Source organism: Myiozetetes cayanensis, unplaced genomic scaffold (genome assembly GCF_022539395.1).
Source record: "Myiozetetes cayanensis isolate MyiCay16 unplaced genomic scaffold, myiCay2020 scf3, whole genome shotgun sequence".
Taxonomy (NCBI): domain Eukaryota; kingdom Metazoa; phylum Chordata; class Aves; order Passeriformes; family Tyrannidae; genus Myiozetetes; species Myiozetetes cayanensis.
In genome coordinates this window covers 66,649,263-66,669,364 of record NW_026087521.1, presented here as the reverse complement: position 1 = coordinate 66,669,364, position 20,102 = coordinate 66,649,263, and the positions used below count along the sequence as shown (strand labels likewise).

General features: G+C 37.6%; 1 protein-coding gene across 2 annotated transcripts in view; it reads left to right on the top strand.

The window, feature by feature from the left end:
• The window catches only part of PTPRO (protein tyrosine phosphatase receptor type O), a 152,077-nt gene that overhangs the window by 90,746 nt on the left and 41,229 nt on the right, over window positions 1-20,102 (top strand). For both annotated transcript variants that reach the window (XM_050323351.1, XM_050323350.1), the window contains exons 3-10: window positions 3,566-3,724; window positions 5,694-5,846; window positions 7,504-7,950; window positions 8,936-9,097; window positions 11,816-12,015; window positions 14,342-14,462; window positions 16,804-16,997; window positions 19,384-19,495. In XM_050323351.1, the coding sequence (XP_050179308.1) occupies window positions 3,566-3,724; window positions 5,694-5,846; window positions 7,504-7,950; window positions 8,936-9,097; window positions 11,816-12,015; window positions 14,342-14,462; window positions 16,804-16,997; window positions 19,384-19,495 (1,548 nt within the window). The remainder of the gene's footprint in view (window positions 1-3,565; window positions 3,725-5,693; window positions 5,847-7,503; window positions 7,951-8,935; window positions 9,098-11,815; window positions 12,016-14,341; window positions 14,463-16,803; window positions 16,998-19,383; window positions 19,496-20,102) is intronic.

The window sequence follows — 20,102 nt, the reverse complement described above, 5'->3', positions numbered from 1 at the left end:
CACATGGTATCTCTATTACCTATCATAAACTTGAACATTATGTTCCTGAAGTATTAAATAACAACTTTTTAACCTCAGAGGTGGTTTCTTTTAGCGAGAGATAAAACAGCCCTAAAGTTTACAGCATAATGGAAGCTTTACCCTGGCTGTGACTTATTCCCACTAGTCATATAGATACATAAAGTGTCATCCTGGGGAGAAAATTATATAAATCACAACTTCTTCATGTGAGTAAAGGGGACTCCCATGGGAGTTCGGTCACTCCATTAATGGGGCATCTTTTTTATAAAAGTCACAATACGGAGGCAAATAGTGATTAATCTGGGTTTGAGTGTGAGAAGCAAGAGAGTTGATCTCAGCCCCATTTCAACCATCCATGCGTAATGCTTACGTCTAAGCTACAACAATAATAAATCATTAATTTAATCTGTAGAGGGACACAAGCTACAAATATTACAAACAAACTGATTAGGATTGAAACTTAGTGCTTATTTTTAATGTAAACCCAGCCCCTCCTCCCCCTCCGCAAATTTCAAATATTAATGTGTCTGGCACAAATTGAATGCATTAATGGAGGATTTAGCATCCAGAATTTTCCAGGGCATTTGAGGAAGATGTTAGGTGCATTTATTATGCTATCTTGATTCTTGTGTAATGCAAGTTATACACTAAACACAAAATACTGTAAAGTCTTGGAGAAACAGAGAAGCTGTATTTCCAAAAAAAAAAAAAAAAACCAAAACATAAAATGGGAAAGCAGTTGCTATAGGAGCAGGAGATTCTGAGGCACTGAGAAAAAAAGGCAAATTTAGGTCTTGATCTTGCAAGCTTATCTGTATGTGTTAAATATAATCTGCAAGTCTAAAAATAAAGAGATTGTACATAAAGAAGTACCTTAAAAAAGCTATTAGAGGGATATTGGAATGGTCTAGTCCCTTCTGTAATATGACTTCAATGTGGTACAGAGTGTTTATAAGGCTCTAAGTATTGTACTTCTATGATTCTATGATTGCACCCTATTTAGGTTATTTTTTGAGAACTACTGAAATCTCTGACAAACTGGATCCTAAATACTGAAAAATATAAAATTAAAAAGACCAGACTGTTTATGCTCTGAATTATAAATATAGATAGTGAAGAGTGGCATTTTACATATTCTTTCATTTTAATAACCCTAGGAGCAGTTAGTAAGTGGAAAACAGAACATGATGGTTATCTGCTGAGTGTTCTTTTAATTTCACAGTGTGCAAATAGCCTTTGATGTGAAGATTTGGTGCCAAAGGAAGTAAGATAATGGAAGAATCTTTAAATTGCATTATATTACTCATGCTACTCTGCTAACATCAGCCATGAGCAAGGAGAGGATAGTGAGCGGAAGATAACAATACGAAAGGGAGTCTGTGGTGATTACCACTTAATTCAATTATTGGTTAATTAAATCAAAGCATCAGGAGGAAAAATCATTTGGATTAAAAATGAATATAACTTCCATCCTTTATTTGATTTGTTGTAGGAAGGAATAAATGGGGTAATTTAATCACTGACATAAAGTTTCAGTAATTCTTTCAGAAACAAGACCTCAGATGTGAATGAGATAGCAGAAGAAAGCCCAGGGCACACCCGCTAACATGAAAGATGACTGCATGTAAACATTGCGCTGTTTAGAGATGGTTACTGACATTTAAACTACTATAAAGTGCTGTGTGAGCTGTGATATGAACCCTCTGGTCATGTGGATATCAGATCCACTATTTATTTTAGAATAAGCGATGGGAAGAGTCTCGGCAGAAAGAAGAGGGTAGGCTTTGTTTGCTGTGATCTGCTTTACTTCTGTTTATTTCTAGGCTATCATGAAATGTCAGCAGAATTTTCATAGATCCCATCACTGAAGTGCCTGTTAGTATCTGTGAGATTGGGATTTTCTATTTTTAAGCGGTCAATGTACAAGTATACTGATATATATTTGATAAAGCTAATGAAGTGTCTTTGCTATGAGAAATAGTTTAAAAGTCCCACACCATTGCATTTCCATTCTCTGACAAAGTTAAAAGTGACAACATGGCTTCTTCGTAAGATTTAGTGAGAGATTCTGTTTGCATCTGTGGTCTTGTTCCCAGTTGGTTTTTTTCTGTGTTTCTCATCACATTGGAAACTTAATGCTGTGGTGAAAATACTGTGCTGGTCATTGGGATTTAGTTTTCTCTTACATTACAATCTTGCTTTTCTATCTTTGATTAATCTATTCCACCCTCTGTGGGGTAATTTCTCTTTTGATACTGATAACTGATCTTCCCTTTCATCTACTCTTTCTCTTGTCCATTGTGACTGGATGCTCTTTGGGGAAAAATATTTTATCAGTTTTTCTCCAGGGCCTACAGCAGCAGAACTTTGAACTGAGATGGTTCCTCCGAGGCCATGCTAATCCACAGCCTGAATTTTGCAGCCTGATCCCTACAGTGTGCAAGAACTAAATCAACATGCTAATCTTTATAAGGATGTAGGCATAATTACATTAAATATCTCTATTAAAATATGTTAGCCTGACAAATTTCAACTAACAGTATAACCTTGTTTTGAATATCTCCTTGTCCCTTTAACCAATATATAGTTGGTTGCTGACATTCTTTTCTTATAGAGGAGAGCATCAAGCAAAAAAGCTTTGTGGGTTGCTGGTTTTTGGTTGGGTTTTTTTTGGTGACTAAAGAAGGATGAATAAAACTGTGGCTCTTATTTTAAGCAACAGTCCAGACTCCCAGCTGCAGTGAATTGACACGGTTTTCCCCAGGTCATGGAGCTACAGTGGTCTAGATTCCACTTTTTGTAGCCTACCTGGCTCAGATTTCAAAGCACTAGATTTTCAGTGTCTCTCTTACAGACTTTCCCTGTGTCCTCCAGAAAACCATTTTATTTCTCTGTACCTCAGTTCTTCATCTGTTAAATAATGGTCATGGTTCTGCTATATTTTGTAGAAGTTTGATGTGGATAAATATGTTGAAGATGATGGCCCTCTCACACAGTAAGAATGGGGACTGTATAACTACCCATGAAATAAAGAAATGCATAGATATCAAAATAGAAAATTTTTCTTCATGTAGCTTCCTTTGGCCATTACACTGATAAGCTCCTCAGTTAATCTTAAAAGTTTACATTTATGCTAAAGTCACAAGCAATTTCAAGTGTTTTGTTGTTTTTATCTGGGAACTTCTACATGATTGGCAAGTATTAAAGATGAAAATCTTTCTGAGGTGATGATTGTGAGTGCTTAAATAATAACTGCTATATGTCAACCTTATTTTCTATGGGAAATATGGAAATTATTAAAGCATAATTGTCAAGAACATAAATTATTTTGGGGGGAAGGTGGACACAGAAATATTGGCTTTGACAGTGTCCCACGTAGCTTTACCACAGACCTCTGTGAAGCCCTGTGGTAGATTTAAAAGGGTCTGTGCCACCTAGCAAAACCATTTATTTCATTGGTGGTGTATGTGTGTGACAAATATCAGTTCACCTATTAATCTGATCCTTTCCTCCTTTCTTTTCCTTTTGTTTGTATATCCTTTAGAACCCCTTCCTGTGAGCAATGTTTCTATCTATGATTACAAACCATCTCCAGAAACAGGAGTATTGTTTGAAATTCAGTACCCAGAGAAGTACAATGTTTTTACCAGGGTAAATATAAGCTATTGGGAAGGAAAAGACTACCGAACAATGCTGTACAAAGGTAGGAGAAAACTATTCCACCAAAACTTAATGCTAACTCTGCTAAAAATATTTTAAACAGTGGTCTTGGCTGTGGTGTTGACATGTGTTGTTTATAATGATTTACATTTATGGTAATGTTTTATATAATAGTTTTTATATCATGAAGTGAGGAATGGGTCTTTGATTTGAGCTGGTAGTTCACTTGGGATTTTTAAACTTGCTTCTATTCTAGTTCTAGTGATGTTACCTTTCTTTTGGATTTTAGAGGAAGACTTGGTGGTCTGAATTTTTTTAATCAGTCTGAAATCAATCTGGGGAGGCATCCCCAATTTCTAGTGCTTCCAAATTAACATGTGCATTAACATTAAGAAAAAAAAATCCACTATTTCATCTTCCCTGCAATTCAAAATAAAAGGAAAACTGAAAGAAACGCAAATCTCATATTTGATACATTTTTGCTTTCTAGATATGTTCATTGAAATCCCTAGATTTCTGTGTCAGTTGAAAGCATTAAAAAAGTTCCCAGTCTCTTCCCTCTGGCCAAGGTTTCCTGTCTGGTAAATAGCTGATAGGAAAGCTTTGGGCTGCCACAGAGCAGGGAAACCCATTCTATATGCCTGATTCTTGGCACAGGACTTAAAACTGGTAGTTTGTACAATGACACAGTGCTAATATGCTGTATATCACTGTGGCATTCGGTATTGTCCCTAAGTTAATAAACCATGCTGGATAGTATAACTTTCAATTTTCTTAAAATAATCGAATTAAAGGCAATCAATTAAATAGTCTAGACAGTCAGCCTAAACAATTTCAACAATGAATCTGACCACCTAAATGATCTAACAAGAGCAAATTCTGCTTTCTTTTTTCACTTGTTTATAACTGAACTTCCTTTTGCCTGTATATCTTCTGCACAGTAGCTGTCTGAGAGATGTAACTGTGACTGCCCTATGGGAAGCACCCGAAGAGGCAAGAAAGAACCACATACTCTGTGGGCCCTAAAACCCTAAACCCTAACCCCTAAAACATTGCATAGTGGCAGTAAAATGCCTTTGAGCAATCTAGTATGTGCTGAATTCAATTTTAGGCACTGAATTAAGGCTCTCAGAATAGACAGCTGGTGGCTGTAAGCTCTCTTTAAAGTCAGCAGAGGGAGATAAGCACCTCCAGACAGGGGTCAGAAAATTTTGGTGTCTCTTTGCTTCAATTCAAATTGAAGTCACATGCTATGAAATGCCAAAAGTTAGGAAGGGTAAATCTGGATCATAGCAGAAAATATAGGTGACCTCTTTCCAGAGAACAAAAGGGATACCAGCAGTAATTTTTATCTTCTACAGCTAATAGATGGTTCCAGGGGCTATAATGCTAAAACTGCTGATAAATAAAAATGTCAGCCTAAATTAAGAGATTCACTAGTCAGCTTGCACACTCCTTCCTGTAGCCAAATAGCCCTAAGCAACTTTTCTTCGGGCTGCACGTGTACTGACAGTGGACGTGAGCTCTGCCCTCAGTCCTGCAGCCTGTGCTCAGTTGCATGTGGATGCTCCTTTGAACATCTACCCTGGGCGTTGTGCCTCAGTCAGCAAAAGACCAAAGAGGCTTTTGCGTGCAGCAGTTAAAGGTCTGCAGGAAGTGTCAGATGCTCTTTGAGATATTCATTGTCATGTGGAACAGGTTGCCAGATTCAGTTCCCCTGCCTGTGAAAAGTAGTTTATGTTTCTTGTGCTGGGCTTTTTTTAAAATTCTTTTTTTTCCTCTCTCTCTTTTTTTTTTTTTTTTTTTTTTTTTGGTAGTAAAGTGGCTTTGACATCCAGGAAACGTGTTGGCAAATTAAATTGTTACAATTTCATGTCTCAGAGCAGGCTGATCAATGTTTAAACATCTGAAACACTGCCAGATCAGCATGTGCAGTTGCATTATCAGAAAGTGAATGTTTGTTGCGTTATCCTCTATTTTTCTTTCTTCTTTTCTCTTTAAACCTTCTGCAGATTTCTTTAAAGGTAAAACAGTTTTCAATCACTGGCTGCCAGGTATATGCTACAGTAACATCACATTCCAGTTGGTATCAGAAGCAACCTTCAACAAGAGCACGCTAGTGGAATACAGTGGGGTCCAGCATGAGCCCAAACAGCACAGAACAGGTGAAGAAAATTATTATATACCATTTCTTTCAACCCTGTATAGCAGCTTTTCTTTCTGTTGTGGGTAGGGGATTGACCCCACAGAGAGGAGGGTCTGTGTGGGAGCAGCCCTGGGAGCTACTCCAGGTCAGGAGCCTGGGAGGAGAATGCTGTGGCTATTCCATAGGGCTATGTGTACAAACAGTGCAAAGGGAAATTTGTGTAAGTGTTTCTGTTATAAAACTTGCTTTTTAGAAAATAAATTCTGCTTCACGTGAGATATCCTAGGCCTTGTGCTAGGAATTAATTTTTAAGTCACAGGAATAGCTGCACTGAGAGTACTATTGATCTATCTCTATTGGCCTGTCTCCTTGTGCAGTGAATCATAGCTAGACTGTTAGAGAAGGCATTCCTCATTGTGCAGTTTTCTATCATCACAGAGAAGAGTGTTATAGTTGCCCCACTTGGTGGCCAGTTTGTGCCCTGAAGCATGAACTTTTAATAAGTTCAACAATAAGACAATAATATTGCAAAGACAATAAGACAACAATATTGCAAAGGCTGAAAATTGCATTTGTTCAGGGTCCAGAACTAATTTAATTTGGTCCTGGGACAGTGCCCAAAACTCTTCTGGAAATCTATTGGACCACAGACATTTTTCAGGGTCCAAAGTGAAATGAACCAGTGTTAAAATCAAAAAGCCAAATCCACAGATGAATACACTGGTGTTGGTCCGTTGCCTTGAACAGAACAAAGCCAACTGATGCCAGCTGAGTTCTGTCCTGAAGATCCTAAATATAGTTATCGAGATATTGGACCATAAGAATGCAACCAACAGGATCCCATTTTTCTTTCCTGATGCCCTCCCACCCACCATTTTTCACATAAACTGCAATGAGAATATAGGATCTGGGTTTGTATTAGTGGTTGTGGCTGGGACAGGGAAAGTGAACAAATTAGTGTGTTGTAAAGTGCCAGCATAAAAGGGGCCAGTCAGAATTATTTGCAGAGGCTACACACGCTTATCGTGTGTAAGGAGAGGCAGACAAGCCATTACAGTGAAGCAGACAAAATGCTGTGTGATCACCTCCTGGCATAAGTTGAAGTAACTTCTTCGCGTGCCAGAATCTTGTCTTCTGGAGACCCAAATCTTAAGATCAAGCTTTCACAAATATTAAAATTTAAACTGATGTTTAATGCTTGTGAAAAGGTGGCTGCTAAAAGCATATGAAAAGACCCATGGCAATGTGAAGGTCATTTTTTTTAAATATGAGCTATGTCATATATTAGTTTTGCATGTATTTTTGAATTAATTTCTATTGAGGTATTTTTTACCATGATCAAGATCTTCCTGGAAGACACAATAAAGTAAATTAAGGTCCACTGTTAAAATATCACACTCAGATAGCCTTGTTGCTGTAATAGCACTGAAGTCCGATTTACTGTGAATTCACATCTGCTTTTCTTCTTGAAGAATTGTGATTCTTTTGTGAAGTTATACTCAGCTTGATCCCACTAGAATCACATCTTCGCTAAGTATATGTAAGACAAGGGAGAATATTAATAAGAACAAGTTATTTCAAAGTATCCCTACCTGCATTGTTTTTTTGCCTGAAGAATTAACACATCTTCAAGGTGCACACAACACACAAAAGGCTAACCCTTGCTTTTCTTTCAGTTCCTTACCCACCTCGAAACATTTCTGTTCAGATTATACCAATGAACAGAAACAACTGGGAAGAGCACAGTGGAAATTTTGCAGAAGAATCATTTATGGGACCACAAGAAATCATAAGGAAAGAAAAGCTTAGTCATTTTTCTGGCAACCCACCTGAAATTCCAGCAGCAAACACATCTGCAGCCTGGTCGGACTACCGTTCTAACAGCACTGAGTATGAAACCACATCGCAGCCTTTCTGGTGGTCTAACGAAGCTGAGTCATCAGAGGGTGAAGAGGAGTTTGTCAATGCAATTTCCAGTGATTACAAGGCAAATGATGCCAACAAGTCTGGAAGACCCACGCCAGAGCCCCCTCCCTTCCTTCCTGTACAAATGGTGCTGACCTGGTTACCCCCAAAGCCACCTACTGCATTTGATGGTTTCCATATTAATATTGAAAGGGAAGGTAAAGCAGAGCCTTATACCCTTCTCATACCTCTTGTCTCCAATTCCATTGATGGATTGTCTCTACAAACTAGTAATTATCTAGTAATTATATAGTACTGTACTTCAGAGGTCTTTGTTAGATCCCCTGTATTTCTTGAGAAGTTTCTTGCATTGAATAGCATCTAGTTCTGGCTGGACATCATAAAAGTAAGTCAGGAGAGGTAAATCACAGTTTGCAGTTCTCTTTTGTTAAACAACAAAATTTATACTCTTGTACATACCATCTCACTGTTTACACTGTAGTTTTTATAAATTCAAAAGAAGGAGAAATGAGCTGATAGAAATTTGCGACAAGGTACATTATATCATAGACTGTCACTGAGAAAGGTTCTCAGGGAGAGCTGGACTGGAGGGGACATGCAAAAACGGTAGTCTCAATTCAGATCAGCAGTTGTCACAGATTACAGCTGCCAAACACATTCTTTAGGCCACAAGGAGGCTGTGGTAACAAATGGGGAGATTTTTTAAGAGATGGAGATATGAAAAAATTACCATGTTGATTGAAGATTTTATGTTTTAAAATATATTTTATCCAAATGAATTTTATTTTCTGGCAGTTTTCATAAACCTTTCCATGCTGAGGAAAAATACTTTTTTTTTTTCAGAATAAGAATGTGATAGGTGGAAAACTGGAAACTCCTTTTCTCTCATGGTGTGATGTTTGTCACTAGCTCAGTCATGGCAACCCTATTTTATCATGCCTTCCACGGAATGAAAATTTGGCCTGGGTTAATTGTTACTCTACTCCCACACTGCAAAATTTGTCATTAATTACTCTTGTGCTGATATCAAAAAATATAACCACCAATCCAGTAAATCCAGTCCATTTGGATACTTTTTAATCTCATGGCAGAAAAAACGTTAGCACTATGTAAATAATTTTCTTAGTGTTTGGAGCCTTTCAAATTTCAATTAATCCATGCTTTTTTTCCCTCCTACTTTAGAGAACTCAATGGAATTTTTGACAGTAAGTGAGGACACTCATAAATTTGTTGCTGAACTGAAAGAACCAGGAAAATATAAGTTGTCTGTAACAACATTTAGCTCCTCTGGCTCTTGTGAAGTCCGTGGAAGTCAATCAGCGAAAACCCTTAGCTTTTACATCAGTAAGTATCTCAACAATCCCATCTTTTTCTCCCAGAATAGCATAACTGTAATGTAGAGTTTGACCACTCTGGCACCTTTGGCATCTGCTGAAGGATCAGAAGAGTTTAGTCTTCTGGAATTCCCTGTGCCAGAGAAGGAAATATAAATATGTTATATATTAAATAAATAATAAATAAAATATGTTATATATTATATCCTGTCTGGATGGACCTTCTTTGTGTCATCTTGGTAGACCTAAGAACTGAAAGTAGGTGATATGATGGAGTCATTGCCTGGGATTCAGAAGTGGCTCACTGAAAAAAATAACCCTTTTGCATCTTTCAAAATGAGGATTTAATTCTGAGAAATTATTGGTGGTTATAGAGGGTCTTGGAAATATTTAACTTCCTTACTCTTGGAGCATGCTGTATGTACTGGATTAGGCATGAAGGGCAGCTCAGGCTGAAAGTGTGGGAATTGCACAATTAAACACTGAACTCTGAAATTGCATGGTCTCTGAGAGAACATGGAGCAAATTACAGTAGATGAAGTAGTTCAACCTGCTAAATTTAAAGGAGTAAAAGTAATTTATTATTTCCCTGTAAAATCCCAGAGTTTCTTAACTGGTGATTTAGTAAAAGGCAAAGTAATAACACAATACTGTGTAAACTAATACCATGACTGACAATTAGATCAGCAAGTGAGAGAGGTGTTGGTGGATTCAGATCATTATCCTCCTGATGGCTGTGGTCCCCTTTGTACCTTTTTCTACAAAAGGAAATAGATATACTCTATGGAATGCCCATGCAATGACAAAGGGGAATACTTGCAGCACTACACAGTTTTACCTGTGGGAAGACAGTGTCTCCCCAAATCATGTAGATCATGCTGCAATGAGACACAGTAGCTAAAACTGACAGAAAAATTCATATTAAGAGGAAATACACTCAAGCACTTAAGTACATTAGGAATAAAGATTGTGTCTTTAATAGCTCATAACATTTACAAATACTAACTATTTAGACTTAAATACATAATAATGCTTGACTGCACCAAACAAACCAATTCCACTATTTTTTTAACAACTTTATAGTTGAAAGAAACAGTAACTGAAAGAGAGAAAAAAGAGAAAACAGCACATGAGAGAAAGTGTCTCTGCTGTTATAATTTCACTGTTTTCTGGCTTTCTTTAGGAGTAGTTATTAGACAGCTTCATTGTATGAAAAGTATTAAAGTATACATATATGTAGCATTGCTATTACTATCAAACATTATTCCATTTTACAAGGTGTGACTTATTTTGGTCAAGCAATATTCATTTCAGTGTCCTCCATCAAATGTACTCCCTGTGGACAGAGACCTGAGAGAAATGAGGATATACTAATCCAAAGTGTAGGGTGAACTTGAATCTCATTGGGTACAAGTATTAAGATGTTAAAGGAATCTAATGATTTTTCAATTTTACATATAACACATGAGAACATTTGGGGTCCTGGGTTTTGTCTGTTAGTTTTGCAGGCTTTTAGAATCAGATGAGGATTCTTGAAAGTTTTCATATTTATTCTGTTAAATGCAAGATCCTTAGTATTTTAGATAGATTTTTTTATGTATTTCTGGTAGAATGCCAAATTGGAAATGTGCACAAGTGCACTTACATTGAAACTACTTTTCCTTTCCTCTTTATAAGTTTGAGAAAGTAGGCCTTTTGTGTGGGGACTACAACTCTTGGTCATGACATGTAGTATCTCCGTTCCCTTAATGCCAACGCTGAAACAGTTTCTGAATAGTAAGAACTACCTGTACATCCACAGGCTCCAGAGACTAATCTAATGATCAAATTCCTCTTTTTTACCTGCATGGGGGTGGGTCTGCTGCCATGAATAAATTTTGCCCACAGCTTCAGTCTTATCCTTGTAGCATTCAGTCAGTGAATCATCCTGTCAAAGTACTGGCTTACACAAGGCTTTTGTTGTACCCGGATAGCAGTGTGGATTGTCAGATCTTATAGGCTGATCTTATACCACATTCTTGCTCTGGCATTTGTTTTATTTTATCAATAAATGTAAATTGCCATGAGAATTGCACGGAGGAAGAAATGTTAAGGAGAGACCTGTCACAGGAATCACTTAAAAGTGACAAGAAAAACTGACTATTTTCATTAAATCTGAAATTTTGAACAAGTCTAGCTGAAGTTATTTTCCAAACTGTTATCTTATCTATAAAGTTGTGTTGTCTAGCAAGTGCTTCAAAAAATCTGATGGAGAATGAGATTCTTCACTGTGGTGACCTCTGTGAACTTGATTTTCATGCTTCAAGGCTTAATAGTATGCTTGGAGGGTATGTTAGTATATGGATAGGCGAAAAATTTTGTGTGCTTATCCTTCCATATTGGTCAATGATCTGTACATTATTGGCTATCACTGCTTTTAAACATTCCCTTGGAGCAAATCTGATATTGCTGGGTGGTTTCTGGTAAGCACTAGAGAATACTGCAATCTGAATTTCCAGACAATCACATTTCTTTTGTCATCTGCTCTGCTACAGGTGAAGTAACTCAAGCCACAGACTGTTTTCCAGGGGCTTCCATCTTGACTGCCTGAGGGCTGTGGAGATGGACAACTGTCAGTCCAGCCTCCCTCACTAGCAATAAATAATTCCATGAAGGAAGGGTGTTTTAACATATGTGCCTCAAATGGAGAGAATGGCTTGCTCACATATGCTTTTTGGACATGTCCCAGGTCCCGCAGGTGAATGGATAGAGGAGCTCACTGAAAAGCCTCAACATGTGACCGTGACAGTGCTAAGCTCCACCACTGCCCTGACATCCTGGACAGCATCACACGAGAGCGGTGGCAACACCACCATTGTGTCTGTGCTCTCCCTGACCTGTCAGAAGCAAAAGGAAAGTCAAAGGCTTGAAAAGCACTACTGCACTGAGGTAAGGAGCAGAAGCTGAAACCTTTTCAAACCTAGGAAAAAATTTCCCACAATCCTACTGTATGGAATCATCATGCCCCAGGGTTCTATCAGGCTCAGGGCTGCAGAGTAGGGGAGAGCACAGCATTTAGGACTGGAAGTGTGCAATACACCACAGTATTGTTAAAACTGGGTTTCTGTTGTACTGACTGTGACCAATCCTTTCTTCAAGTTTATGAGTTATGGTGTACCCTTTGAGACATTTTTGTGGCAGTAGGCAAAATGGTGCCATACCATAATAACACTTGGGCATGTACTGTAATCCATTTGTATTAAGTGGAGTGCTCATAAGAATCACTATAATCAAATCAGCATAAATTGTTTCTTAGATATCCTACATATGAATACAGAGCCTGACTGTAAACTTTCTGGAAGTTTAGAGATAATCAGAAGTCAGCTTTTCTTTTCATCCATAGGAAAAGATGTCAGCACTGGGAAGTAAACCTGTAATTTGGATGGACAACAGTTCTTTGTTGCTGCTGTATGGGACATGTTTATAATCATAAAGAATCCTGAACCCCAGAACATGCCAGTTTTCTGTTACTTGAAACCTTTAATGAGGGCAACCCCACATCATATTCTGTGTCTATGATGGATTGGTGGCAGGTGGCTTCAGTGAGAGAGAGGTTTCAGCCCACGTCTCAGTAACCTTACCAAGATGCTGATAAGGCCATTTTCTGAGTAGTGCCATGACTTCTGTCTGGCTCCCTAAATAAGTGTGATGGGAATCTGCAAAGGACTGCAGTACTGCCCTGCTGCACCCTCTGCTCACCCATGAGAATGGAAGGAGACCACAGGCACTGCCCATAAATCTTCATCTCCTTCAACTTTCTGATTAGCTCTGCAAGGGAATTAATATGAAAGTCTGTGTCCCTTAAAATGTCTTTTAAAATGAATCTTTATCAAAAATTTTGAGTTTTGTTTCAAGAATAGCTGTGAACTTAAAGGTTTGGAAGTGTCTTTTCATGACAATTTGAGAATTGTTTTTCAGAATCAGCTTGTAATCTCAAGTTCTTTATTAAAAGTGCAGTCATTAGTCATTTAAACAGGAAGCAAAACAATATGGTAGGTGATTATAAACCACTGGTCACAAGTACATACATTCATAATTTAAGTAATTACTACAGGATTCATCTACAAACTCAAAAAAAAGTACCTAAAGCTAATCTATGAATAAACAACATAGCTTTAAAATTAAATGTGTGTTTATTGCCAGTATGTAGAAAGGTCTAAATACAGTCACTGGTTTCTTTCTGCCATTACAAATTTTTTTTATCAAATTCTACCCATTTTTATATATATATATACCTTATTGTAGCTGCTGGTTGGAATTCTTCTTGATGAGCTGAAAAGGGCAAAATTCAGTGCAAAGTTCTATCCATTCTGGTGCATGATTTACAAGTGATTTAGCTTTCCAAAGCAACTGGTGAAGACAAATTCTGTTCCTCACTAAATCTGTGCTGGCACTGATACGTTCGTGAGCGTTGCAGTAAACCACCAGTGCAGAGGTGGCTGTGATACAGACTTTGGAAAGGTTGTGAAGAAAATATTGGTAGGAAATACCAACCTGCAGCTCAAGAAGGGATGTGTGAAGGCTTTTCCTCAAAGCTGTTCTCTGCATTTGCTGTTAGTGGAACCCTCAGGAGATAAGATTTTTCATATTTTATCAGACCAGGAGTCACTTGGTCAGGCATTCTGCCTCCAGCTCTGACTGAAACCTGGTGTGGCACAGCAGAAATTTTAATGGTGATGTTAAAACTGTAAACAAAAACACAATGCCCCTTAGTCACATTTTTTAATGTGGAGGGGAGAGTAACAGAGAATAATTCCTCTCTGATTTCACTGTGGAGTCACTTACTACATGCATTCAGAAGACAGCTATCCCATAATGCTTCAGCTCACATAACTGCATCTGATGACAGATGAAAAGCCTCAGGCTTTAACTGAAAACACATGGTCTAAATTCTCCAGCCTGAATAATATCACCTGAAAATTAACAATGTAGCCTGAATATTTTAATAAACTTTGACAACAGGAGAGAGTGAGTCTACAGTGTGATAGCTGACCTTATGCAGACAGGCAAGTGCGATTCTCTGAGTCCGATTACTTGTTGAGCCAGTCCTGACCATTTTCACAGTTTTACCATTTTGGACTTAATGAACAGATTTTTTGCTGTTGATGCCAGTGTGTTTGGCTTCATGCCTTTCAAGTACAGTCTCAATATTCATCAATATTCTTCTAATTAACCAAGTAAATACTTCATATCTGGTGTGTTCCCCTCCTATTAGGTGAATTCAAGCAGCAACCTCATTGAAAATCTTGTTCCTGGTGCCCAGTACCAAGTTGTGGTCTACTTAAGGAAAGGACCATTGGTTGGACCGCCTTCTGACCCTGTTACATTTTCCATTGGTAATCCCTGCACCTACTGTTTGAAGAGTGTTTGTTTGAGTTTGTTTTTAAATATGTATAATACATTCATAAAGTCCTAGATCCCATGAGGGAGTAAAAATTTGTCATATTGGTTATTATTTCAAATCTAATGAACACTTACTGAGAATATTTTTTCTTGTATTGCCTAGTCCAGTACTGAGGTGGTGAAAATACTCCTTCAGTGGAGGGAAGATATTTCACATTTAAATGTTATTACCAAAGTTAAATAGAGAGAAGTTATGGCCAGGAATCATACAGACAGTGCCCTGTGGAAAGAACTGTCTTCACCCTTGGACACTTGTTTGTGTCTAGTGCTGCTCATCATCGATGCCGTTTAGGGTGGGAGTCACCTCACTTAGGTGTAGCCAGCTGTGGGTTGTGCATGGACAGGTGTACATGAACTTCCTATAGGAATTCATTCCCACTGTCTGCTGATGGGTGTGGGACTGCTGTTGATGCATTTGTTGCAAATATGCTTTATGAAGGTTGTAATGTGGTCCAGTCTGAAGACCACAATGCTGTGTTGGGGGAACTGGCTCTTCTCTTACATAACTGTATGACCATAACCAACTTCAGTTGTGTATGCCTTGATTTTCTTGAGTTTAATGGTGGATCTTGATATTCTCTGCTTTGGGAGTTGAAGATGGGAAGAACCCTCTGAGACCAAGGGTAACATTTTCAAAAGTGTGGGTTTATGTCCAACAGGCAGAGCTGCTGCCCCTATGCCTGTAATTCAGGATTCCACCAAACTCCTAAATGAGGGTCATTTAGGACAGAATTCAGAATCTCTTAGTTTCGGTGTAATTTATTTTGTTAAGGTTACCACTTAAACAAAATGTATTAAGGAGAGAGCAAAGAGAAGGAGATTCAGTGTACAGAGTTATTTTGAGTCACTTTTGACAAATAGTCTGCCCAGAAGGAGAGCAGGTGTATTTCTAATTCTGCATCCTCTCTGTCATGTAGAGAAGAAAGGGAAACAGAAAAAGAAGTAACCTTTTAACAATTAAATCCTTACACAAAAGCAAATATGTGGGCTAGTGAATATGATGAGGGCCTTTTCATTCTAGGCAATATCCTTATATATTTTCATAAATTAGGTCTGAATAAAAATTTGAAAAGTACAGTGTATTTCAGTATGGTAAAAAGATAGTAAGTAAACATATATTTAGTTATTAATGAAGTTTCTCTCTTTGGACAATTTTTATAAATGTTTTTCATTTTCTTTCTCACTGTAGTTAAAAAATTATATTTTTCTTTGAGAAAGTAAAATCATGCATTCCCAACGTAAATTCCTTCATTTTCTCCCCTTTTGTATGGACTCACTTCCATAAAAGTTTCTTACTAAACTCCAAATGGCAATCAGTTTCTAAACATAGGTTTATTGATATAAAGGGATGTTTTTATGCACTAACACAAGTTGTATGAGTTTCCATTTCATAAAAGGATATTGAATTTGATATTAAAATAATAGAACTGCAAAAAAAATTGTTCTGTGATATTATCAGTGTTGGTTAATGATGAACGAAAGTCAAATAAAATCTACTTTAAAAAGTGCTCAATTCTCCCCATGTTTAGCCTAAGGCTCACTTTCAGTGAGTATTAGCACTTTAGAGAAAGCAAAGAAAAGGCATAGTAAATGATTTATAAAGGTAAAGGCAATCATGTGTTAGCATGGGTTGAAGTAATCTAGGTGCTGGTCTCGGTTCTGTCCCAGTGTGCAATAGCTGGGGCTCTGCAACCCTGGCAAATTATAGCAAAGTACTTATTTGAGTAGCCTCGGTTAAGTCATGAAGAATAATGGCTTTCCAGACCAGTTTAGGTTGCAGAAGTTGACCCTTGTGTGACATTTTTCAAATCACTTGACTCCTCTTTCTCAGGGTCACCGTCTGTGAGGCAAGAATAGCAATACATGACAGAACCTTTAGGTTCCCCAGGGAAGGAGGGCTAGAGATAAAAAATATTCTTTCTTATGGTGTTATGGCTTTTGATGCTTTTGGTTTTGAACATCTTGAAATATCTCCTAAGCATTCTGATTTTCAAAGTGGAATGAAACTCTCATTTATGAGAAAGCAAGCCCTGTGCTTTATCTCAAGCTAAGCAGCCAACACCAAGTGGTCTGTAGTCATTTCTGAAAAAGTAGTCTTAAATTGGAGAACAAATGCTTAAAAAACGATATTCAGCTGTGACAAGGAAGCTCTAGGGAATTAAAGTAAGGAACAAAACAGAAATAGGTAGAACTTGATTAAGAAAAGGTATTGTTTTAAAATAAAGTGCAACTGATAACACATACACATTACTAATGATAGTTTCTGGTTTATAGTGCCCACTGGAATAAAGGATCTGACACTTTACCCTTTGGGACCTACTGCTGTGGTTTTGAGCTGGAACAGACCTTACCTTGGGGTGTTCAGGAAATACGTTGTAGAAATGTTTTACTTCAACCCATCAACAATGACCTCTGAGTGGACAACCTACTACGAAATAGCAGCAACCATCTCCTTAACTGCCTCTGTGGTAAAGTGACCATTACTGACTATTGCTTTTCCATGCCTTTGTGGTCCTGGCACCTTGTGACACTTCTTTGCGCAGCCTTTTTTCATGAATTTGTATATATGCCTTTAAGCCTGGCACAGTTTTTCCAAGCAAAGCAGAGAAAATGGCCCATATACTGGAGGCATTTTCTGCTCTGAAGTAAGGGAATTCCAGCTGAACCATGCTAAGTTTCAAGCAGAGTGATGAGGTGGGAGATAAGTCTCTTTTTTTGTTGTTCAGCAAGTCCAGAAGCAGGTTCAGTTTGTGGGTCAGTTTGTCAGTCAAGGCTTTAAAAGTTCCATTATCTCCTTGGGGAGTGTTGTCCAAAACCTTATCTACATAATAAATATTAATAATATGGATTTGGGGTTTGTGGGCTAGTCTTGCAGTGTGCCATCTGAAAGGCTTAGATGCAGAGATGTTTTTGTGAAAACAGCCTTCATGTTTCTGAAGCTAAAAAGATTTATACCAGGGTTTTAACCAGTTGTACACTGGTCTCTCTAAGAGCACACATACATATATATTCACAGGCATTTTTGCAGATATAAAGCGAGATTTTCTTTCTCTTTTCCATTATTTCCTAGAGAAGGTGAACAGATTTTATTCAGACTTTGCTGTAGTGCAAGACAGAAAGCAATTTTAGCTGAAATTAGTCGTTCAGAAAGTTATGAGTATGCAAAAAGGATAGCAATAACTTTTGCTACTGGTGAGAGCCACAGTGATTTACTGTAATTGATTTGTATAATACCATTTGTGGAGTCATTTTGGCTACAGCGCCTTAACTGTAATTGGGTACATGACAATAAATCTCCAGGGAAATTAAAAACAAAAATAACTTACCAAATGAGTAATTAATATCTTGCAATCATGACTCAGCACAAATAGATTAATAACTAAGTGATCTGGGTCATCTAAGAATTAAAGTTGTCATCCAGAGTTAATGTGGTTCATTAGAAAATGAGATGATGTTGTCCCTTACTGTTGCAAATCCTGCTTAAGGAAGCCTTTGTCTGGATTTCAGTCTGAAATTTGACAGTGCATTACCATAGCTAAAGTGAGCATTTCTTAAAGAATAATTTTAGAGAGTAAGCCTGAATTAGGAAAAGAATGTCTCCCTGTTCCTCTGTTATGGTATTTAACATACACGTAGGTACTGGTGAATTTTTGTTATGGGTTCTCTAGTGGTGCTCCAGAATCCCACTATGTCCCAAAACTTTCCCAATGATCTACTGATGTCTGTGAGTGGTGTATTCTGGAGCAACAGTCAGAAGGCAGGGGAATCAAAATCCAGCAGCTGGAATCATCAGATATTATTTCCTGAAGTCCTAAGAGTTGGTGAGAACCTTCAGAAGTGAATTTGTCTTTTCAGTCTGTTTAGTTGCTTCATTAATTTTGTGCTCTGTAACTTACTTTAAAGTTGTCAAAGTGGTGTTGGTATTTTAAATATTACACCAGGGGCATGTCAGGAGAAGTCCAAGCATCTTCAAGATTTCGGTGCCAATTTGGATACAACCTTTGCCCAAAATCATAAAGATAGATAACAAACTCTGTATTTGCACTGCCTTGTAGTAACTGGACAAAAAAAAAGGCCTCTGCAAACAACAGATCTGTAAAAATAGCAATTATTTCCACTTTGTTGAAAATGTTCATTATTTCCAATTTGCTTTTGTTTTGAATTTTAAGAATATCATGAGGTTTTTCATTTAAACATAAAAATTAAATATTTTAAGTGTTTTGCAATGTCAATGGAAGTGTTTGAAAATAACCTAAATATTGCATGTGGTATTATAACATATATTGCATTTTATACTTCATTTATATCTCATTTATATTTGCATATCTAATTCATGTTTCATAAGTAATTTATGTTTCATTCATATTTCATTTGTAATAAATGATAATGGAAAGTGAAATACACTTTGAAAATTGGAAAAAATACATCTTTTAAAATTACAATATTTGAGTCAAAAACATGGCTTTTAATTATTCTCAAAATCTATTTAATCAAAATAGAAAAGCCTGCATATTCCAGTTAAATATTTTGCCTTCATCAAATCAGAATTTTGTGATGGAAGATTGCTCTGTGGGTGTTTTTCTAACTGCCCTGGAAATCAATGAGAGGTTCTCATGGCAGGTAGGACCTGGCACCAGGTGAGGTGGGTGAGCAGCAGAGCCACCACAACTGTTTGCTCAGGTTTTTTAATAAATTGAAAGGCCAAATTTCAAAGATTTTGACTGAAGTAAGGAATGGGAGCTCAGAAAAATGAGTGTGGGCACTAGATTTATAAATATAATTGTATTTCATAAGTCATATCTCATGCTGGTGAATTTTCTCCTCAGCTGCTCTTTGCCTTTTGTCTCTTTACAGAGAATAGCCAACCTGCTGCCTGCTTGGTATTATAATTTCCGGGTCACCATGGTGACCTGGGGGGACCCAGAGCTGAGCTGCTGTGACAGTTCCACCATCAGCTTCATAACAGGTAAGCAACCAGCTGAAAAAACTGTGGGAGTGCTCCTGGGAGCAGAAGCACAGAGAGAGTCTGACTTAGGTGTTGTGCTTCACCTACAGATAGTTGCAAGTTAGGATATTTATCGACTAAGTGGTTTTGTTTGGGTTTGGGTTTTTTTGTTTTATTGTTTTATTTTTAAGGAAGGCTCTGAGGGCTGCTTTAAAGGAATATATATATAAAATTTTCCTGTGCCAAGCACAGTGCTTGGTTACTCTGTTCCAGTCCTCCAATCAGCTGAATGCACATGGCTCCAGTGAGGGCCAATGGTCCTGCTCATTTTTTACCACACTATATGCTTGATGCATGGAGAAGTTAATAGGTAAATAAGTAAACCTGAATTCTTAGGGCTCCTAATATTATGAAACACTTTTCCATATATTTGCTGACAAGTCATTCGTAATCTGGATTCTCAGCTGCAGTGAATTGATATAACCACATGGATTGCCCTCTTTCAGTTGAGACCATCCATGTAGTTAACACACTCTGGCATCTCTTGTTAGATTCTTTGGGTTTGAATCTTCAGTATGTCCTGCAGATCAGCCATTGAGGGACTGGCATAAAACAGGTCCTGTTAGCA